The sequence below is a fragment of the Anomaloglossus baeobatrachus genome, chromosome 4 (genome assembly GCF_048569485.1).
Source record: "Anomaloglossus baeobatrachus isolate aAnoBae1 chromosome 4, aAnoBae1.hap1, whole genome shotgun sequence".
Lineage (NCBI taxonomy): Eukaryota > Metazoa > Chordata > Amphibia > Anura > Aromobatidae > Anomaloglossus > Anomaloglossus baeobatrachus.
The window spans coordinates 698,648,439-698,672,328 of record NC_134356.1 but is presented as its reverse complement, the minus strand read 5'-3'; the positions used below and the strand labels follow the sequence as shown (position 1 = coordinate 698,672,328).

The window sequence follows — 23,890 nt, the reverse complement described above, 5'->3', positions numbered from 1 at the left end:
TGAGCATGCGCAGCTGCATTCCTGCGTCTCCCTCTTCGCGCACGCGTAGTTCGGTCTGAACGGAGGCTTTAGGAATCCACAACCGGCATGCTGGAGAAAAAACTGTCAGGTGAGGCCGGTACCGGCAGCGGGAGGAGCCCTGACTGCACAGCACCGGGGACATGTCCTGTGTGTGACGGAGAGCGCCCGGGGTCAGAGGTCACTGCACTGTCACGTGATCACTGCTGTATCTAAGCACGTGACGTGCGATACTCTGCACAGAGCAGTACAGCGTTCATGTTCTGCTGAGCTGTGTATCTAATCCTCTCCTGTGTGATACTGTCTGCAGAGCTGTGTATCTAATCCTATCCTGTGTGATACTGTCTGCTGAGCCGTGTATCTAATCCTCTCCTGTGTGATCCTGTCTGCTGAGCTGTGTATCTAATCCTCTCCTGTGTGATACTGTCTGCAGAGCTGTGTATCTAATCCTCTCCTGTGTGATACTGCCTGCTGAGCCGTGTATCTAATCCTCTCCTGTGTGATACTGTCTGCTGAGCCGTGTATCTAATCCTCTCCTGTGTGATACTGTCTGCTGAGCTGTGTATCTAATCCTCTCCTGTGTGATACTGTCTGCTGAGCTGTGTATCTAATCCTCTCCTGTGTGATACTGTCTTCTGAGCCGTGTATCTAATCCTCTCCTGTGTGATACTGTCTGCTGAGCTGTGTATCTAATCCTCTCCTGTGTGATACTGTCTGCTGAGCTGTGTATCTAATCCTCTCCTGTGTGATACTGTCTTCTGAGCCGTGTATCTAATCCTCTCCAGTGTGATACTGTCTGCTGAGCTGTGTATCTAATCCTCTCCTGTGTGATACTGTCTGCTGAGCTGTGTATCTAATCCTCTCCTGTGTGATACTGCCTGCTGAGCTGTGTATCTAATCCCCTCCTGTGTGATACTGTCTGCTGAGCTGTGTATCTAATCCCCTCCTGTGTGATATTGTCTGCTGAGCTGTGTATCTAATCCTCTCCTGTGTGATACTGTCTGCTGAGCTGTGTATCTAATCCTCTCCTGTGTGATACTGTCTGCTGAGCTGTGTATCTAATCCTATCCTGTGTGATACTGTCTGCTGAGCTGTGTATCTAATCATATCCTGTGTGACACTGTCTGCTGAGCTGTGTATCTAATCCTCTCCTGTGTGATACTGTCTGCTGAGCTGTGTATCTAATCCTCTCCTGTGTGATACTGTCTGCTGAGCTGTGTATCTAATCCTATCCTGTGTGATACTGTCTGCTGAGCTGTGTATCTAATCCTATCCTGTGTGATACTGTCTGCTGAGCTGTGTATCTAATCCTCTCCTGTGTGATACTGTCTGCTGAGCTGTGTATCTAATCCTATCCTGTGTGATACTGTCTGCTGAGCTGTGTATCTAATCCTATCCTGTGTGATACTGTTTGCTGAGCCGTGTATATAATCCTCTCCTGTGTGATACTGTCTGCTGAGCTGTGTATCTAATCCTATCCTGTGTGATACTGTTTGCTGAGCCGTGTATATAATCCTCTCCTGTGTGATACTGTCTGCTGAGCCGTGTATCTAATGCTCTCCTGTGTGATACTGTCTGCTGAGCCGTGGATCTCATCCTCTGAGGCGTGGTACTGTTCTGTACCTCACCCCTGCCGTATCCCATCCCATACTGTACCTCCGGTCTGCTGTATCTCATCCCTCTCTGTACCTCCTCCCCCCCATTCCATTCCTCTCTGTACTTCCTCCGCGCCGTGTCTCATCTCGCACTGTACCTCACCCCTGCGGTATCCCATCCGGCACTGTACTTCTTCCCCGCCGTGTCTCATCCCTTGCTGTACCTTCTCCCCTTTGTAGACAAAAAAGAGAGAAGCATGATTAAGACTCACGTCGAAACGCGTAGCTTTGTGGGGTCCTATTAACATCCATGTATTTTTGCTGACTGCCTGTAAACTCCTACTTTTAAGGATTAAACAATAAAGATGATTTTTTATACGAGAATTTGGACCGCGCTGGATATTTTTCTTCCTTGATTTCTCCCCTTTGTGTCTCATACCGCATTCTACTTCCTCCCTGCCGTATCCCATGCCTCTCTACACCTCCTCCCCGCTGTATATAATCCCTCTCTGCACCTCCTCCCCGCTGTATATAATCCCTCTCTGCACCTCCTCCCCGCTGTATATGATCCCTCACTGCACCTCCTCCCCGCTGTATATAATCCCTCTTTGCACCTCCTCCCCGCTGTATATAATCCCTCTCTGCACCTCCTCCCCGCTGTATATAATCCCTCTCTGCGCCTCCTCCCCGCTGTATATAATCCCTCACTGCACCTCCTCCCCGCTGTATATGATCCCTCACTGCACCTCCTCCCCGCTGTATAGAATCCCTCTCTGCACCTCCTCCCGCTGTATATAATCCCTCTCTGCACCTCCTCCCCGCTGTATATAATCCCTCACTGCACCTCCTCCCCGCTGTATATAATCCCTCTCTGCACCTCCTCCCCGCTGTATATAATCCCTCTCTGCACCTCCTCCCCGCTGTATATAATCCCTCTCTGCACCTCCTCCCCGCTGTATATAATCCCTCTCTGCACCTCCTCCCCGCTGTATATAATCCCTCTCTGCACCTCCTCCCCGCTGTATATGATCCCTCTCTGCACCTCCTCCCCGCTGTATATGATCCCTCTCTGCACCTCCTCCCCGCTGTATATGATCCCTCTCTGCACCTCCTCCCCGCTGTATATGATCCCTCACTGCACCTCCTCCCCGCTGTATATGATCCCTCACTGCACCTCCTCCCCGCTGTATATAATCCCTCTCTGCACCTCCTCCCCGCTGTATATAATCCCTCTCTGCACCTCCTCCCCGCTGTATATGATCCCTCTCTGCACCTCCTCCCCGCTGTATATGATCCCTCTCTGCACCTCCTCCCCGTTGTATATGATCCCTCTCTGCACCTCCTCCCCGCTGTATATGATCCCTCTCTGCACCTCCTCCCCGCTGTATATGATCCCTCTCTGCACCTCCTCCCCGCTGTATATGATCCCTCTCTGCACCTCCTCCCCGCTGTATATGATCCCTCACTGCACCTCCTCCCCGCTGTATATGATCCCTCACTGCACCTCCTCCCCGCTGTATATGATCCCTCTCTGCACCTCCTCCCCGCTGTATATGATCCCTCACTGCACCTCCTCCCCGCTGTATATTATCCCTCACTGCACCGCCTCCCCGCTGTATATGATCCCTCTCTGCACCGCCTCCCCGCTGTATATGATCCCTCTCTGCACCTACTCCCCGCTGTATATGATCCCTCACTGCACCTCCTCCCCGCTGTATATAATCCCTCTCTGCACCTCCTCCCCGCTGTATATGATCCCTCACTGCACCTCCTCCCCGCTGTATATTATCCCTCACTGCACCTCCTCCCCGCTGTATATGATCCCTCTCTGCACCTCCTCTCCGCTGTATATGATTCCTCACTGCACCTCCTCCTCGCTGTATATGATCCCTCTCTGCACCTCCTCCCCGTTGTATATAATTCCTCTCTGCACCTCCTCCCCGCTGTATATGATCCCTCTCTGCACCTCCTCCCCGCTGTATATGATCCCTCTCTGCACCTACTCCCCGCTGTATATGATCCCTCTCTGCACCTCCTCCCCGCTGTATATGATCCCTCTCTGCACCTCCTCCCCGCTGTATATGATCCCTCACTGCACCTCCTCCCCGCTGTATATTATCCCTCACTGCACCTCCTCCCCGCTGTATATGATCCCTCTCTGCACCTCCTCTCCGCTGTATATGATTCCTCACTGCACCTCCTCCCCGCTGTATATAATCCCTCTCTGCACCTCCTCCCCGCTGTATATGATCCCTCACTGCACCTCCTCCCCGCTGTATATTATCCCTCACTGCACCTCCTCCCCGCTGTATATGATCCCTCTCTGCACCTCCTCTCCGCTGTATATGATCCCTCTCTGCACCTCCTCCCCGCTGTATATGATTCCTCTCTGCACCTCCTCCCCGTTGTATATAATTCCTCTCTGCACCTCCTCCCCGCTGTATATGATCCCTCTCTGCACCTCCTCCCCGCTGTATATGATCCCTCTCTGCACCTTCTCCCCGCTGTATATGATCCCTCTCTGCACCTCCTCCCCGCTGTATATGATCCCTCACTGCACCTCCTCCCCGCTGTATATGATCCCTCTCTACACCGCCTCCCCGCTGTATATGATCCCTCTCTGCACCTCCGCCCCGCTGTATATGATCCCTCTCTGCACCTCCTCCCCGCTGTATATGATCCCTCACTGCACCTCCTCCCCGCTGTATATAATCCTTCTCTGCACCTCCTCCCCGCTGTATATGATCCCTCACTGCACCTCCTCCCCGCTGTATATAATCCTTCTCTGCACCTCCTCCCCGCTGTATATGATCCCTCATTGCACCTCCTCCCCGCTGTATATAATCCCTGTCTGCACCTCCTCCCCGCTGTATATAATCTCTCTCTGCACCTTCTCCGCGCTGTATATAATCCCTCTCTGCACCTTCTCCCCGCTGTATATGATCCCTCTCTGCACCTCCTCCCCGCTGTATATGATTCCTCACTGCACCTCTGCCCCGCTGTATATGATTCCTCACTGCACCTCCTCCCCGCTCTATATGATCCTTCTCTGCACCTGCTCCCCGCTGTATATAATCCCTCTCTGCACCTTCTCCCCGCTGTATATGATCCCTCTCTGCACCTCCTCCCCGCTGTATATGATTCCTCACTGCACCTCTGCCCCGCTGTATATGATTCCTCACTGCACCTCCTCCCCGCTGTATATGATCCCTCTCTGCACCTCCTCCCCGCTGTATATGATCCCTCTCTGCACCTCCTCCCCGCTGTATATGATCCCTCACTGCACCTCCTCCTCGCTGTATATGATCCCTCTCTGCACCGCCTCCCCGCTGTATATGATCCCTCTCTGCACCTCCTCCCCGCTGTATATGATCCCTCACTGCACCTCCTCCCCGCTGTATATGATCCCTCTCTGCACCGCCTCCCCGCTGTATATGATCCCTCTCTGCACCTCCTCCCCGCTGTATATGATCCCTCACTGCACCTCCTCCCCGCTGTATATGATCCCTCTCTGCACCTCCTCCCCGCTGTATATGATCCCTCACTGCACCTCCTCCCCGCTGTATATGATCCCTCACTGCACCTCCTCCCCGCTGTATATGATCCCTCTCTGCACCTCCTCCCCGCTGTATATGATCCCTCTCTGCACCTCCTCCCCGCTGTATATGATCCCTCACTGCACCTTCTCCCCGCTGTATATGATCCCTCTCTGCACCTCCTCCCCGCTGTATATGATCCCTCTCTGCACCTCCTCCCCACTGTATATGATTCCTCACTGCACCTCCTCCCCGCTGTATATGATTTTTCACTGCACCTCCTCCCCGCTGTATATGATCCCTCTCTGCACCTCCTCCCCGCTGTATATGATCCCTCTCTGGACCTCCTCCCTGCTGTATATGATTCCTCACTGCACCTTCTCCCCGCTGTATATAATCCCTCTCTGCACCTCCTCCCCGCTGTATATAATCCCTCTCTGCACCTCCTCCCCGCTGTGTATAATCCCTCTCTGCACCTCCTCCCCGCTGTATATGATTGTTCACTGCACCTCCTCCCCGCTGTGTATAATCCCTCTCTGCACCTCCTCCGCGCTGTATATAATCCCTCTCTGCACCTCCTCCCCGCTGTATATGATCACTCACTGCACCTCCTCCCCGCTGTATATGATCCCTCTCTGCACCTCCTCCCCGCTGTATATGATCCCTCTCTGCACCTCCTCCCCGCTGTATATGATCCCTCTCTGCACCTCCTCCCCGTTGTATATGATCCCTCTCTGCACCTCCTCCCCGTTGTATATGATCCCTCTCTGCACCTCCTCCCCGTTGTATATGATCCCTCTCTGCACCTCCTCCCCGTTGTATATGATCTCTCTCTGCACTCCTCCCCATTGTATATGATCCCTCTCTGCACCTCCTCCCCGCTGTATATGATCCCTCTCTGCACCTCCTCCCCGCTGTATATGATCCCTCTCTGCACCTCCTCCCCGCTGTATATGATCCCTCTCTGCACCTCCTCCCCGCTGTATATAATCCCTCACTGCACCTCCTCCCCGCTGTATATGATTCCTCACTGCACCTCCTCCCCGCTGTATATTATTCCTTACTGCACCTCCTCCCCGCTGTATATAATCCCTCTCTGCACCTCCTCCCCGCTGTATATGATCCCTCTCTGCACCTCCTCCCCGCTGTATATGATTCCTCTCTGCACCTCCTCCCCGTTGTATATGATTCCTCTCTGCACCTCCTCCCCGCTGTATATGATCCCTCTCTGCACCTCCTCCCCGCTGTATATGATCCCTCTCTGCACCTCCTCCCCGCTGTATATGATCCCTCTCTGCACCTCCTCCCCGCTGTATATGATCCCTCTCTGCACCTCCTCCCCGCTGTATATGAGCCTTCTCTGCACCTCCTCCCCGCTGTATATGATTCCTCACTGCACCTCCTCCCCGCTGTATATGATCCCTCTCTGCACCTCCTCCCCGCTGTATATGATCCCTCTCTGCACCTCCTCCCCGCTGTATATGATCCCTCTCTGCACCTCCTCCCCGCTGTATATGATCCCTCTCTGCACCTCCTCCCCGCTGTATGATTCCTCTCTGCACCTCCTCCCCGCTGTATATGAGCCTTCTCTGCACCTCCTCCCCGCTGTATATGATTCCTCACTGCACCTCCTCCCCGCTGTATATGATTCCTCACTGCACCTCCTCCCCGCTGTATATGATCCTTCTCTGCACCTGCTCCCCGCTGTATATGATCCCTCTCTGCACCTCCTCCCCGCTGTATATGATCCCTCTCTGCACCTCCTCCCCGCTGTATATGATCCCTCACTGCACCTTCTCCCCGCTGTATATGATCCCTCTCTGCACCGCCTCCCCGCTGTATATGATCCCTCTCTGCACCTCCTCCCCGCTGTATATGATCCCTCTCTCCACCTCCTCCCCGCTGTATATGATCCCTCTCTGCACCTTCTCCCCGCTGTATATGATCCCTCTCTGCACCTCCTCCCCGCTGTATATGATCCCTCTCTCCACCTCCTCCCCGCTGTATATGATTCCTCACTGCACCTCCTCCCCGCTGTATATGATTCCTCACTGCACCTCCTCCCCGCTGTATATGATTCCTCACTGCACCTCCTCCCCGCTGTATATGAGCCTTCTCTGCACCTGCTCCCCGCTGTATATGATCCCTCTCTGCACCTCCTCCCCGCTGTATATGATTCCTCACTGCACCTTCTCCCCGCTGTATATAATCCCTCTCTGCACCTCCTCCCCGCTGTATATAATCCCTCTCTGCACCTCCTCCCCGCTGTGTATAATCCCTCTCTGCACCTCCTCCCCGCTGTATGATTCCTCACTGCACCTCCTCCCCGCTGTATATGATTCCTCACTGCACCTCCTCCCCGCTGTATATAATCCCTCTCTGCACCTCCTCCCCGCAGTATATAATCCCTCTCTGCACCTCCTCCCCGCTGTATATGATCACTCACTGCACCTCCTCCCCGCTGTATATGATCCCTCTCTGCACCTCCTCCCCGTTGTATATGATCCCTCTCTGCACCTCCTCCCCGTTGTATATGATCGCTCTCTGCACCTCCTCCCCGTTGTATATGATCTCTCTCTGCACTCCTCCCCGTTGTATATGATCCCTCTTTGCACCTCCTCCCCGCTGTATATGATCCCTCTCTGCACCTCCTCTCCGCTGTATATGATCTTTCTCTGCACCTCCTCCCTGCTGTATATGATCCCTCTCTGCAGCTCCTCCCCGCTGTATATAATCCCTCACTGCACCTCCTCCCCGCTGTATATGATTCCTCACTGCACCTCCTCCCCGCTGTATATAATCCCTCTCTGCACCTCCTCCGCGCTGTATATTATTCCTCACTGCTCCTCCTCCCCGCTGTATATGATTCCTCACTGCACCTCCTCCCCGCTGTATATGATCCCTCTCTGCACCTCCTCCCCGCTGTATATGATTCCTCTCTGTACCTCCTCCCCGTTGTATATGATTCCTCTCTGCACCTCCTCCCCGCTGTATATGATCCCTCTCTGCACCTCCTCCCCGCTGTATATGATCCCTCTCTGCACCTCCTCCCCGCTGTATATGATTCCTCACTGCACCTCTGCCCCGCTGTATATGATTCCTCACTGCACCTCCTCCCCGCTCTATATGATCCTTCTCTGCACCTGCTACCCGCTGTATATGATCCCTCTCTGCACCTCCTCCCCGCTGTATATGATCCCTCTCTGCACCTCCTCCCCGCTGTATATGATCCCTCACTGCACCTCCTCCCCGCTGTATATGATCCCTCTCTGCACCGCCTCCCCGCTATATATGATCCCTCTCTGCACCTCCTCCCCGCTGTATATGATCCCTCTCTGCACCTCCTCCCCGCTGTATATGATCCCTCTCTGCACCTCCTCCCCGCTGTATATGATCCCTCACTGCACCTCCTCCCCGCTGTATATGATCTTTCTCTGCACCCCCTCTCCGCTGTGTATGATCCCTCTCTGCACCTCCTCCCCGCTGTATATGATCTTTCTCTGCACCTCCTCCCCGCTGTATATGATCCCTCACTGCACCTTCTCCCCGCTGTATATGATCCCTCTCTGCACCGCCTCCCCGCTGTATATGATCCCTCTCTGCACCGCCTCCCCGCTGTATATGATCCCTCTCTGCACCTCCTCCCCGCTGTATATGATCCCTCTCTGCACCTCCTCCCCGCTGTATATGATCCCTCTCTGCACCTCCTCCCCACTGTATATGATCCCTCTCTGCACCTCCTCCCCGCTTTATATGATTCCTCACTGCACCTCCTCCCCGCTGTATATGATTCCTCACTGCACCTCCTCCCCGCTGTATATGAGCCTTCTCTGCACCTGCTCCCCGCTGTATATGATCCCCCTCTGCACCTCCTCCCCGCTGTATATGATTCCTCACTGCACCTTCTCCCCGCTGTATATAATCCCTCTCTGCACCTCCTCCCCGCTGTATATAATCCCTCTCTGCACCTCCTCCCCGCTGTGTATAATCCCTCTCTGCACCTCCTCCCCGCTGTATATGATTCCTCTCTGCACCTCCTCCCCGCTGTATATGATCCCTCTCTGCACCTCCTCCCCGCTGTATATTATTCCTCACTGCACCTCCTCCCCGCTGTATATAATCCCTCTCTGCACCTCCTCCCCGCTGTATATGATCCCTCTCTGCACCTCCTCCCCGCTGTATATGATTCCTCTCTGCACCTCCTCCCCGCTGTATATAATCCCTCTCTGCACCTCCTCCCCGCTGTATATAATCCCTCTCTGCACCTCCTCCCCGCTGTATATAATCCCTCACTGCACCTCCTCCCCGCTGTATATGATCCCTCACTGCACCTCCTCCCCGCTGTATATTATTCCTCACTGCTCCTCCTCCCCGCTGTATATGATTCCTCACTGCACCTCCTCCCCGCTGTATATTATTCCTCACTGCTCCTCCCCCCCGCTGTATATGATTCCTCACTGCACCTCCTCCCCGCTGTATATGATCCCTCTCTGCACCTCCTCCGCGCTGTATATAATCCCTCTCTGCACCTCCTCCCCGCTGTATATGATCCCTCTCTGCACCTCCTCCCCGCTGTATATGATCCCTCTCTGCACCTCCTCCCTGTTGTATATGATTCCTCACTGCACCTCCTCCCCTCTGTATATGATCCCTCTCTGCACCTCCTCCGCGCTGTATATAATCCCTCTCTGCACCTCCTCCTCGCTGTATATGATCCCTCTCTGCACCTCCTCCTCGCTGTATATGATCCCTCTCTGCACCTCCTCCCCGCTGTATATGATCCCTCTCTGCACCTCCTCCCCGTTGTATATGATCCCTCTCTGCACCTCCTCCCCGTTGTATATGATCCCTCTCTGCACCTCCTCCCCGTTGTATATGATCCCTCTCTGCCCTCCTCCCCGTTGTATATGATCCCTCTCTGCACCTCCTCCCCGCTGTATATGATCCCTCTCTGCACCTCCTCCCCGTTGTATATGATCCCTCTCTGTACCTCCTCCCCGCTGTATATAATCCCTCTCTGCACCTCCTCCCCGCTGTATATAATCCCTCTCTGCACCTCCTCCTCGCTCTATATAATCCCTCTCTGCACCTCCTCCCCGTTGTATATGATCCCTCTCTGCACCTCCTCCCCGCTGTATATAATCCCTCTCTGCACCTCCTCCTCGCTGTATATAATCCCTCTCTGCACCTCCTCCCCGCTGTATATAATCCCTCTCTGCACCTCCTCCTCGCTGTATATAATCCCTCTTTGCACCTCCTCCCCGTTGTATATGATCCCTTTCTGCACCTCCTCCCCGTTGTATATGATCCTTCTCTGCACTCCTCCCCGTTGTATATGATCCCTCTCTGCACCTTCTCCCCGCTGTATATGATCCCTCACTGCACCTCCTCCCCATTGTATATGATCCCTCTCTGCACCTTCTCCCCGCTGTATATAATCCCTCTCTGCACCTCCTCCCCGCTGTATATGATTCCTCACTGCACCTCCTCCCCGCTGTATATGATTTTTAACTGCACCTCCTCCCCGCTGTATATGAGCCTTCTCTGCACCTGCTCCCCGCTGTATATGATCCCTCTCTGCACCTCCTCCCTGCTGTATATGATTCCTCACTGCACCTCCTCCCCTCTGTATATGATCCCTCTCTGCACCTCCTCCCTGCTGTATATGATTCCTCACTGCACCTTCTCCCCGCTGTATATAATCCCCCTCTGCACCTCCTCCCCGCTGTATATGATTCCTCACTGCACCTCCTCCCCGCTGTATATAATCCCTCTCTGCACCTCTTCCCCGCTGTGTATAATCCCTCTCTGCACCTCCTCCCCGTTGTATATGATTGTTCACTGCACCTCCTCCCCGCTGTGTATAATCCCTCTCTGCACCTCCTCCGTGCTGTATATAATCCCTCTCTGCACCTCCTCCCCGCTGTATATGATCACTCACTGCACCTCCTCCCCGCTGTATATGATCCCTCTCTGCACCTCCTCCCCGCTGTATATGATCCCTCTCTGCACCTCCTCCCCGCTGTATATGATCCCTCTCTGCACCTCCTCCCCGTTGTATATGATCCCTCTCTGCACCTCCTCCCCGTTGTATATGATCCCTCTCTGCACCTCCTCCCCGTTGTATATGATCCCTCTCTGCACCTCCTCCCCGCTGTATATGATCCCTCTCTGCACCTCCTCCCCGTTGTATATGATCTCTCTCTGCACTGCTCCCCGTTGTATATGATCCCTCTCTGCACCTCCTCCCCGCTGTATATGATCCCTCTCTGCACCTCCTCCCCGCTGTATATGATCCCTCTCTGCACCTCCTCCCCGCTGTATATGATCCCTCTCTGCACCTCCTCCCCGCTGTATATAATCCCTCACTGCACCTCCTCCCCGCTGTATATGATTCCTCTCTGCACCTCCTCCCCGCTGTATATGATCCCTCTCTGCACCTCCTCCCCGCTGTATATGATCCCTCACTGCACCTTCTCCCCGCTGTATATGATCCCTCTCTGCACCGCCTCCCCGCTGTATATGATCCCTCTCTGCACCTCCTCCCCGCTGTATATGATCCCTCTCTCCACCTCCTCCCCGCTGTATATGATCCCTCACTGCACCTCCTCCCCGTTGTATATGATCTCTCTCTGCACTCCTCCCCGTTGTATATGATCCCTCTTTGCACCTCCTCCCCGCTGTATATGATCCCTCTCTGCACCTCCTCCCCGCTGTATATGATCTTTCTCTGCACCTCCTCCCCGCTGTATATGATCCCTCTCTGCAGCTCCTCCCCGCTGTATATAATCCCTCACTGCACCTCCTCCCCGCTGTATATGATTCCTCACTGCACCTCCTCCCCGCTGTATATAATCCCTCTCTGCACCTCCTCCGCGCTGTATATTATTCCTCACTGCTCCTCCTCCCCGCTGTATATGATTCCTCACTGCACCTCCTCCCCGCTGTATATCATCCCTCTCTGCACCGCCTCCCCGCTGTATATGATCCCTCTCTGCACCTCCTCCCCGCTGTATATGATTCCTCTCTGCACCTCCTCCCCGTTGTATATGATTCCTCTCTGCACCTCCTCCCCGCTGTATATGATCCCTCTCTGCACCTCCTCCCCGCTGTATATGATCCCTCTCTGCACCTCCTCCTCGCTGTATATGATCCCTCACTGCACCTCCTCCCCATTGTATATGATCCCTCTCTGCACCTTCTCCCCGCTGTATATGATTCCTCACTGCACCTCTGCCCCGCTGTATATGATTCCTCACTGCACCTCCTCCCCGCTCTATATGATCCTTCTCTGCACCTGCTACCCGCTGTATATGATCCCTCTCTGCACCTCCTCCCCGCTGTATATGATCCCTCTCTGCACCTCCTCCCCGCTGTATATGATCCCTCACTGCACCTCCTCCCCGCTGTATATGATCCCTTTCTGCACCGCCTCCCCGCTATATATGATCCCTCTCTGCACCTCCTCCCCGCTGTATATGATCCCTCTCTGCACCTCCTCCCCGCTGTATATGATCCCTCTCTGCACCTCCTCCCCGCTGTATATGATCCCTCACTGCACCTCCTCCCCGCTGTATATGATCCCTCTCTGCACCCCCTCTCCGCTGTGTATGATCCCTCTCTGCACCTCCTCCCCGCTGTATATGATCTTTCTCTGCACCTCCTCCCCGCTGTATATGATCCCTCACTGCACCTTCTCCCCGCTGTATATGATCCCTCTCTGCACCGCCTCCCCGCTGTATATGATCCCTCTCTGCACCGCCTCCCCGCTGTATATGATCCCTCTCTGCACCGCCTCCCCGCTGTATATGATCCCTCTCTGCACCGCCTCCCCGCTGTATATGATCCCTCTCTGCACCTCCTCCCCGCTGTATATAATCCCTCTCTGCACCTCCTCCCCGCTGTATATGATCCCTCTCTGCACCTCCTCCCCGCTGTATATGATCCCTCTCTGCACCTCCTCCCCACTGTATATGATCCCTCTCTGCACCTCCTCCCCGCTTTATATGATTCCTCACTGCACCTCCTCCCCGCTGTATATGATTCCTCACTGCACCTCCTCCCCGCTGTATATGAGCCTTCTCTGCACCTGCTCCCCGCTGTATATGATCCCTCTCTGCACCTCCTCCCCGCTGTATATGATTCCTCACTGCACCTTCTCCCCGCTGTACATAATCCCTCTCTGCACCTCCTCCCCGCTGTATATAATCCCTCTCTGCACCTCTTCCCCGCTGTGTATAATCCCTCTCTGCACCTCCTCCCCGCTGTATATGATTCCTCTCTGCACCTCCTCCCCGCTGTATATGATCCCTCTCTGCACCTCCTCCCCGCTGTATATGATCCCTCTCTGCACCTCCTCCCCGCTGTATATGATCCCTCTCTGCACCTCCTCCCCGCTGTATATGATTCCTCTCTGCACCTCCTCCCCGCTGTATATGATCCCTCTCTGCACCTCCTCCCCGCTGTATATGATCCCTCTCTGCACCTCCTCCCCGCTGTATATGATTCCTCTCTGCACCTCCTCCCCGCTGTATATGAGCCTTCTCTGCACCTCCTCCCCGCTGTATATGATTCCTCTCTGCACCTCCTCCCCGTTGTATATGATTCCTCTCTGCACCTCCTCCCCGCTGTATATGATCCCTCTCTGCACCTCCTCCCCGCTGTATATGATTCCTCTCTGCACCTCCTCCCCGCTGTATATAATCCCTCTCTGCACCTCCTCCGCGCTGTATATAATCCCTCTCTGCACCTTCTCCCCGCTGTATATGATCCCTTACTGCACCTCCTCCCCGCTGTATATGATCCCTCTCTGCACCTCCTCCTCGCTGTATATGATCCCTCTCTGCACCTCCTCCCCGCTGTATATGATCCCTCTCTGCACCTCCTCCGCGCTGTATATAATCCCTCTCTGCACCTTCTCCCCGCTGTATATGATCCCTCACTGCACCTCCTCCCCGCTGTATATGATCCCTCTCTGCACCTCCTCCCCGTTGTATATGATCCCTCTCTGCACCTCCTCCCCGTTGTATATGATCTCTCTCTGCACCTCCTCCCCGCTGTATATGATTCCTCACTGCACCTCCTCCCCGCTGTATATAATCCCTCTCTGCACCTCCTCCCCGCTGTATATGATCCCTCTCTGCACCTCCTCCCCGTTGTATATGATCCCTCTCTGCACCTCCTCCCCATTGTATATGATCCCTCTCTGCACCTCCTCCCTGCTGTATATGATTCCTCACTGCACCTCTGCCCCGCTGTATATGATTCCTCACTGCACCTCCTCCCCGCTTTATATGATCCTTCTCTGCACCTGCTCCCCGCTGTATATGATCCCTCTCTGCACCTCCTCCCCGCTGTATATGATCCCTCTCTGCACCTCCTCCCCGCTGTATATGATCCCTCACTGCACCGCCTCCCCGCTGTATATGATCCCTCTCTGCACCGCCTCCCCGCTGTATATGATCCCTCTCTGCACCTCCTCCCCGCTGTATATGATCCCTCTCTGCACCTCCTCCCCGCTGTATATGATCCCTCTCTGCACCTCCTCCCCGCTGTATATGATCCCTCACTGCACCTCCTCCCCGCTGTATATGATCCCTCTCTGCACCTCCTCCCCGCTGTATATGATCCCTCTCTGCACCTCCTCCCCGCTGTATATGATCCCTCACTGCACCTTCTCCCCGCTGTATATGATCCCTCTCTGCACCGCCTCCCCGCTGTATATGATCCCTCTCTGCACCTCCTCCCCGCTGTATATGATCCCTCACTGCACCTCCTCCTCGCTGTATATGATCCCTCTCTGCACCTCCTCCCCGCTTTATATGATCCCTCTCTGCACCTCCTCCCCGCTGTATATGATCCCTCTCTGCACCTCCTCCCTGCTGTATATGATCCTTCTCTGCACCTCCTCCCCGCTGTATATGATCCCTTTCTGCACCTCCTCCCCGCTGTATATGATCCCTCTCTGCACCTCCTCCCCGCTGTATATGATCCCTTTCTGCACCTCCTCCACGCTGTATATGATCCCTCTCTGCACCTCCTCCCTGCTGTATATGATCCCTCTCTGCACCTCCTCCCCGCTGTACATGATCCCTCAGTGCACCTCCTCCCCGCTGTATATGATCCCTCAGTGCACCTCCTCCCCGCTGTATATGATTCCTCTCTGCACCTCCTCCCCGCTGTATATGATCCCTCTCTGCACCTCCTCTCCGCTGTATATAATCCCTCACTGCACTTCCTCTCCGCCGTGTCTCATCCCTCACTGCACCTCCTCCCCGCTGTATATGATTCTTCACTGCATCTCCTCCCCGCTGTATATGAGCCTTCTCTGCACCTGCTCCCCTCTGTATATGATCCCTCTCTGCACCTCCTCCCCGCTGTATATGATTCCTCACTGCACCTCCTCCCCGCTGTGTATAATCCCTCTCTGCACCTCCTCTCCGCTGTATATGATTCCTCACTGCACCTCCTCCCCGCTGTGTATAATCCCTCTCTGCACCTCCTCCGCGCTGTATATAATCCCTCTCTGCACCTCCTCCCCGCTGTATATGATCACTCACTGCACCTCCTCCCCTCTGTATATGATCCCTCTCTGCACCTCCTCCCCGCTGTATATGATCCCTCTTTGCACCTCCTCCCCGTTGTATATGATCCCTCTCTGCACCTCCTCCCCGTTGTATATGATCCCTTTCTGCACCTCCTCCCCGCTGTATATGATCCTTCTCTGCACCTGCTCCCCGCTGTATATGATCCCTCTCTGCACCTCCTCCCCGCTGTATATGATCCCTCTCTGCACCTCCTCCCCGCTGTATATGATCCCTCTCTGCACCTCCTCCCCGCTGTATATGATCCCTCTCTGCACCTCCTCCCCGCTGTATATGATTCCTCTCTGCACCTCCTCCCCGCTGTATATGATCCCTCTCTGCACCTCCTCCCCGCTGTATATGATCCCTCTCTGCACCTCCTCCCCGCTGTATATGATTCCTCTCTGCACCTCCTCCCCGCTGTATATGAGCCTTCTCTGCACCTCCTCCCCGCTGTATATGATTCCTCTCTGCACCTCCTCCCCGTTGTATATGATTCCTCTCTGCACCTCCTCCCCGCTGTATATGATCCCTCTCTGCACCTCCTCCCCGCTGTATATGATTCCTCTCTGCACCTCCTCCCCGCTGTATATAATCCCTCTCTGCACCTCCTCCGCGCTGTATATAATCCCTCTCTGCACCTTCTCCCCGCTGTATATGATCCCTTACTGCACCTCCTCCCCGCTGTATATGATCCCTCTCTGCACCTCCTCCTCGCTGTATATGATCCCTCTCTGCACCTCCTCCCCGCTGTATATGATCCCTCTCTGCACCTCCTCCGCGCTGTATATAATCCCTCTCTGCACCTTCTCCCCGCTGTATATGATCCCTCACTGCACCTCCTCCCCGCTGTATATGATCCCTCTCTGCACCTCCTCCCCGTTGTATATGATCCCTCTCTGCACCTCCTCCCCGTTGTATATGATCTCTCTCTGCACCTCCTCCCCGCTGTATATGATTCCTCACTGCACCTCCTCCCCGCTGTATATAATCCCTCTCTGCACCTCCTCCCCGCTGTATATGATCCTTCTCTGCACCTCCTCCCCGTTGTATATGATCCCTCTCTGCACCTCCTCCCCATTGTATATGATCCCTCTCTGCACCTCCTCCCTGCTGTATATGATTCCTCACTGCACCTCTGCCCCGCTGTATATGATTCCTCACTGCACCTCCTCCCCGCTTTATATGATCCTTCTCTGCACCTGCTCCCCGCTGTATATGATCCCTCTCTGCACCTCCTCCCCGCTGTATATGATCCCTCTCTGCACCTCCTCCCCGCTGTATATGATCCCTCACTGCACCGCCTCCCCGCTGTATATGATCCCTCTCTGCACCGCCTCCCCGCTGTATATGATCCCTCTCTGCACCTCCTCCCCGCTGTATATGATCCCTCTCTGCACCTCCTCCCCGCTGTATATGATCCCTCTCTGCACCTCCTCCCCGCTGTATATGATCCCTCACTGCACCTCCTCCCCGCTGTATATGATCCCTCTCTGCACCTCCTCCCCGCTGTATATGATCCCTCTCTGCACCTCCTCCCCGCTGTATATGATCCCTCACTGCACCTTCTCCCCGCTGTATATGATCCCTCTCTGCACCGCCTCCCCGCTGTATATGATCCCTCTCTGCACCTCCTCCCCGCTGTATATGATCCCTCACTGCACCTCCTCCTCGCTGTATATGATCCCTCTCTGCACCTCCTCCCCGCTTTATATGATCCCTCTCTGCACCTCCTCCCCGCTGTATATGATCCCTCTCTGCACCTCCTCCCTGCTGTATATGATCCTTCTCTGCACCTCCTCCCCGCTGTATATGATCCCTTTCTGCACCTCCTCCCCGCTGTATATGATCCCTCTCTGCACCTCCTCCCCGCTGTATATGATCCCTTTCTGCACCTCCTCCACGCTGTATATGATCCCTCTCTGCACCTCCTCCCTGCTGTATATGATCCCTCTCTGCACCTCCTCCCCGCTGTACATGATCCCTCAGTGCACCTCCTCCCCGCTGTATATGATCCCTCAGTGCACCTCCTCCCCGCTGTATATGATTCCTCTCTGCACCTCCTCCCCGCTGTATATGATCCCTCTCTGCACCTCCTCTCCGCTGTATATAATCCCTCACTGCACTTCCTCTCCGCCGTGTCTCATCCCTCACTGCACCTCCTCCCCGCTGTATATGATTCTTCACTGCATCTCCTCCCCGCTGTATATGAGCCTTCTCTGCACCTGCTCCCCTCTGTATATGATCCCTCTCTGCACCTCCTCCCCGCTGTATATGATTCCTCACTGCACCTCCTCCCCGCTGTGTATAATCCCTCTCTGCACCTCCTCTCCGCTGTATATGATTCCTCACTGCACCTCCTCCCCGCTGTGTATAATCCCTCTCTGCACCTCCTCCGCGCTGTATATAATCCCTCTCTGCACCTCCTCCCCGCTGTATATGATCACTCACTGCACCTCCTCCCCTCTGTATATGATCCCTCTCTGCACCTCCTCCCCGCTGTATATGATCCCTCTTTGCACCTCCTCCCCGTTGTATATGATCCCTCTCTGCACCTCCTCCCCGTTGTATATGATCCCTTTCTGCACCTCCTCCCCGCTGTATATGATCCTTCTCTGCACCTGCTCCCCGCTGTATATGATCCCTCTCTGCACCTCCTCCCCGCTGTATATGATTCCTCACTGCACCTCTGCCCCGCTGTATATGATTCCTCACTGCACCTCCTCCCCGCTGTATATGATTCCTCACTGCACCTCCTCCCCGCTCTATATGATCCTTCTCTGCACCTGCTCCCCGCTGTATATGATCCCTCTCTGCACCTCCTCCCCGCTGTATATGATCCCTCTCTGCACCTCCTCCCCGCTGTATATCATCCCTCACTGCACCTCCTCCCCGCTGTATATGATCCCTCTCTGCACCGCCTCCCCGCTGTATATGATCCCTCTCTGCACCTCCTCCCCGCTTTATATGATCCCTCTCTGCACCTCCTCCCCGCTGTATATGATCCCTCTCTGCACCTCCTCCCCGCTGTATATGATCCCTCACTGCACCTCCTCCCCGTTGTATATGATCCCTCTCTGCACCTCCTCCCCGCTGTATATGATCCCTCTCTGCACCTCCTCCCCGCTGTATATGATCCCTCACTGCACCTTCTCCCCGCTGTATATGATCCCTCTCTGCACCGCCTCCCCGCTGTATATGATCCCTCTCTGCACCTCCTCCCCGCTGTATATGATCCCTCACTGCACCTCCTCCCCGCTGTATATGATCCCTCTCTGCACCTCCTCCCCGCTTTATATGATCCCTCTCTGCACCTCCTCCCCGCTGTATATGATCCCTCTCTGCACCTCCTCCCTGCTGTATATGATCCTTCTCTGCACCTCCTCCCCGCTGTATATGATCCCTCTCTGCACCTCCTCCCCGCTGTATATGATCCCTCTCTGCACCTCCTCCCCGCTGTATATGATCCCTTTCTGCACCTCCTCCACGCTGTATATGATCCCTCTCTGCACCTCCTCCCTGCTGTATATGATCCCTCTCTGCACCTCCTCCCCGCTGTACATGATCCCTCAGTGCACCTCCTCCCCGCTGTATATGATCCCTCAGTGCACCTCCTCCCCGCTGTATATGATTCCTCTCTGCACCTCCTCCCCGCTGTATATGATCCCTCTCTGCACCTCCTCCCCGCTGTATATAATCCCTCACTGCACTTCCTCTCCGCCGTGTCTCATCCCTCACTGCACCTCCTCCCCGCTGTATATGATTCCTCACTGCACCTCCTCCCTGCCGTGTCTCATCCCTCACTGCACCTCCTCCCCGCTGTATATACCTCACTGCATCTCCTCCCCGCTGTATATGATTCCTCACTGCACCCCCTCTCGCCGTGTCTCATCCCTCACTGCACCTCCTCCCCGCTGTATATACCTCACTGCACCTCCTCCCCGCTGTATATGATCCCTCACTGCACCTCCTCCCCGCTGTATATGATCCCTCTCTGCACCTCCTCCCCGCTGTATATGATCCCTCTCTGCACCTCCTCCCCGCTGTATATGATCCCTCACTGCACCTCCCCCCCGCTGTATATGATCCTTCACTGCACCTCCTCCCCGCTGTAAATGATCCCTCTCTGCACCTCCTCCCCGCTGTATATGATCCCTCTCTGCACCTCCTCCCCGCTGTATATGATCCCTCTCTGCACCTCCTCCCCGCTGTATATAATCCCTCACTGCACTTCCTCTCCGCCGTGTCTCATCCTTCACTGCACCTCCTCCCCGCTGTATATGATTCCTCACTGCACCTCCTCCCTGCCGTGTCTCATCCCTCACTGCACCTCCTCCCCGCTGTATATACCTCACTGCATCTCCTCCCCGCTGTATATGATTCCTCACTGCACCCCCTCTCGCCGTGTCTCATCCCTCACTGCACCTCCTCCCCGCTGTATATACCTCACTGCACCTCCTCCCCGCTGTATATGAATCCTCACTGCACCTCCTCCCCGCTGTATATGATCCCTCACTGCACCTCCTCCCCGCTGTATATGATTCCTCACTGCACCTCCTCCCCGCTGTATATGATTCCTCACTGCACCTCCTCCCCGCTGTATATGATTCCTCACTGCACCTCCTCCCCGCTGTATATGATTCCTCACTGCACCTCCTCCCCGCTGTATATGATTGCTCACTGCACCTCCTCCCCGCTGTATATGATTGCTCACTGCACCTCCTCCCCGCTGTATATGATTCCTCACTGCACCTCCTCCCCGCAGTGCGCTCTAATGACCCCTCGCAGCGGAGGGTCTTGGACTCGGCCACGCGGCAGCGGCGTTTGACCCGGCAGTTGGAGGCGCTGGAGAAGGACAACTTCCAGGACGACCCTCACGCCAACCTCCCCCAGCTGAAGAGGCTGCCGCAGTTCGATGACGACCACGAGACAGGTGAGGCTGATAACAGAGGACAATAGCTGTGGTGAGGGGAGAGAACTCCCATCCTCCGCACATGACGGGTGGCGGCTGCAGTATAAGCGCAGGAGCAGCGAGAGCGCTGCTGCCACCCAGTGGTGAGAAAGCAGAATAACAGCTGTGATTACATCCACAGGGAAGAAGAAGAAGAAGACGCGCGGGGACCACTTCAAGCTGCGATTCCGCAAGAACTTCCAGGCGCTTCTAGAGGAGCAGGTGCGGGTCACATGTCACCCTGCAGGGGGCGGAGCTGTCACCCCAGTGCTGCCTGTGTCACCCTGCAGAGGGCGGAGCGGTCACCCCAGTGCTGCCTGTGTCACCCTGCAGGGGGCGGAAATGAGTCAACCCAATACTGCCTGTGTCACTTTGCAGAGGGTGGAGCGGTCACCCCAGTGCTGCCTGTGTCACCCTGCAGGGGGCGGAAATGAGTCAACCCAATACTGCCTGTGTCACCCTGCAGAGGGCGGAGCGGTCACCCCAGTGCTGCCTGTGTCACCCTGCAGAGGGCGGAGCGGTCACCCCAGTGCTGCCTGTGTCACCCTGCAGAGGGCGGAGCGGTCACCCCAGTGCTGCCTGTGTCACCCTGCAGAGGGCGGAGCGGTCACCCCAGTGCTGCCTGTGTCACCCTGCAGAGGGCGGAGCTGTCACCCCAGTACTGCCTGTGTCACCCTGCAGGGGGCAGAGCTGAGTCACCCCAGTACTGCCTGTGTCACCCTGCAGGGGGCAGAGCTGAGTCACCCCAGTACTGCCTGTGTCACCCTGCAGAGGGCAGAGCTGAGTCACCCCAGTACTGCCTGTGTCACCCTGCAGAGGGCGGAGCTGTCACCCCAGTACTGCCTGTGTCACCCTGCAGGGGGCAGAGCTGAGTCACCCCCGTACTGCCTGTGTCACCCTGCAGAGGGCAGAGCTGAGTCACCCCAGTACTGCCTGTGTCACCCTGCAGAGGGTGGAGCTGTCACCCCAGTACTGCCTGTGTCACCCTGCAGAGGGTGGAGCTGTCACCCCAGTACTGCCTGTGTCACCCTACAGAGGGCAGAGCGGTCACCCCAGTACTGCCTGTGTCACCCTGCAGAGGGCGGAGCTGTCACCCCAGTACTGCCTGTGTCACCCTGCAGAGGGCGGAGCTGTCACCCCAGTACTGCCTGTGTCACCCTGCAGAGGGCGGAGCTGTCACCCCAGTACTGCCTGTGTCATCCTGCAGAGGGTGGAGCTGTCACCCCAGTACTGCCTGTGTCACCCTGCAGAGGGTGGAGCTGTCACCCCAGTACTGCCTGTGTCACCCTGCAGAGGGTGGAGCTGTCACCCCAGTACTGCCTGTGTCACCCTGCAGGGGGCGGAGCTGTCACCCCAGTGCTGCCTGTGTCACCCTGCAGAGGGCGGAACTGTCACCCCAGTACTGCCTGTGTCACCCTGCAGAGGGCAGAGCTGAGTCACCCCAGTACTGCCTGTGTCACCCTGCAGGGGGCAGAGCTGTCACCCCAGTACTGCCTGTGTCACCCTGCAGAGGGCGGAGCTGTCACCCCAGTACTGCCTGTGTCACCCTGCAGAGGGCGGAGCTGTCACCCCAGTACTGCCTGTGTCACCCTGCAGAGGGCGGAGCTGTCACCCCAGTACTGCCTGTGTCACCCTGCAGAGGGTGGAGCTGTCACCCCAGTACTGCCTGTGTCACCCTGCAGGGGGCAGAGCTGAGTCACCCCAGTACTGCCTGTGTCACCCTGCAGAGGGTGGAGCTGTCACCCCAGTACTGCCTGTGTCACCCTGCAGAGGGCAGAGCTGAGTCACCCCAGTACTGCCTGTGTCACCCTGCAGAGGGCGGAGCTGTCACCCCAGTACTGCCTGTGTCACCCTGCAGAGGGCAGAGCTGAGTCACCCCAGTACTGCCTGTGTCACCCTGCAGAGGGTGGAGCTGTCACCCCAGTACTGCCTGTGTCACCCTGCAGAGGGTGGAGCTGTCACCCCAGTACTGCCTGTGTCACCCTACAGAGGGCGGAGCGGTCACCCCAGTACTGCCTGTGTCACCCTGCAGAGGGCGGAGCTGTCACCCCAGTACTGCCTGTGTCACCCTGCAGAGGGCGGAGCTGTCACCCCAGTACTGCCTGTGTCACCCTGCAGAGGGCGGAGCTGTCACCCCAGTACTGCCTTTGTCATCCTGCAGAGGGTGGAGCTGTCACCCCAGTACTGCCTGTGTCACCCTGCAGAGGGTGGAGCTGTCACCCCAGTACTGCCTGTGTCACCCTGCAGGGGGCAGAGCTGAGTCACCCCAGTACTGCCTGTGTCACCCTGCAGGGGGCAGAGCTGTCACCCCAGTACTGCCTGTGTCACCCCAGTGCTGCATGTGTCACCCTGCAGGGGGCGGGGCCTTTTCCTGATGACCTTTCCTGTCTTCCAGAACCTGAGTATCTCGGAGGGTCCTAATTACCTGACCGCCTGTTCCCCGCCCTCCGGCTTCCCGCAGCGCCACTTCTGCTCGGTGTGTGGCTTCACCTCGCACTACTGCTGCGTGTCCTGCGGGGCGCGGTACTGCTGTGTGAAGTGTCTGGGGACGCACCAGGAGACCAGGTGAGGAAGCTCCGCCCTCCATGCCCCGCCCCCGTGCTCCGCCCCCTCGCCCGCTCTTGTTAACCCTTCCTCCTCTGTGTCCCAGGTGCCTGAAGTGGACGGTGTGACGCAGCGAGGAGCCGCCTGTAAATACCAACATTTGTGTCCGGAGATTTTATTTGTGAATAAACGTCAATGTTTTGTTACTTGTGTCACTTCTCTGGGGAGCAGAAAATGTCAGCCATCGCCCCGCCGTTCCTCCACCCCCGCCACACCGCGTTGTTTGTTCCCCCCCGCGCCCTGTTGTTTGGTTCCCCCCCCGCGCCCCGTCGTTTGGTTCCCCCCCGCGCCCCGTCGTTTGGGTCCCCCCCGCGCCCCGTCGTTTGGTCCCCTTCCGCGCCCCGTCGTTTGGTCCCCCCTCGCGCCCCGTCGTTTGGTCCCCCCCGCGCCCCGTCGTTTGGTTCCCCCCCGCGCCCCGTCGTTTGGTTCCCCCCCGCGCCCCGTCGTTTGGTTCCCCCCCGCGTCCCGTCGTTTGGTTCCCCCCCCGCGCCCCGTCGTTTGGTTCCCCCCCCCTGCACCCTGTCGTTTGGTTCCCCCCCCTGCGCCCTGTCGTTTGGTTCCCCCCCCTGCGCCCTGTCGTTTGGTCACCCCCCGCGCCCCGTC

At 56.3% G+C, this 23,890-nt stretch overlaps 1 protein-coding gene across 1 annotated transcript; it reads left to right on the top strand.

The window, feature by feature from the left end:
• ZNHIT1 (zinc finger HIT-type containing 1) lies at positions 1-23,433 on the top strand. The gene is made up of 5 exons (XM_075343263.1): positions 1-109; positions 20,498-20,665; positions 20,826-20,905; positions 23,079-23,248; positions 23,334-23,433. Exons 1-5 carry the CDS (start codon positions 88-90, stop codon positions 23,353-23,355), a joined length of 462 nt encoding a protein of 153 aa, XP_075199378.1. The 5' UTR covers positions 1-87; the 3' UTR covers positions 23,356-23,433.
• The last annotated feature ends 457 nt before the right edge of the window (positions 23,434-23,890 follow it).

Coding starts and splice junctions, on each gene's coding strand:
- ZNHIT1 (XM_075343263.1), top strand. CDS start 88: ATGCTGGAGAAAAAACTGTCAG. Junction 20,666..20,825: donor CGATGACGACCACGAGACAG/GTGAGGCTGATA, acceptor TTACATCCACAG/GGAAGAAGAAGAAGAAGACG. Junction 20,906..23,078: donor AGGCGCTTCTAGAGGAGCAG/GTGCGGGTCACA, acceptor CCTGTCTTCCAG/AACCTGAGTATCTCGGAGGG.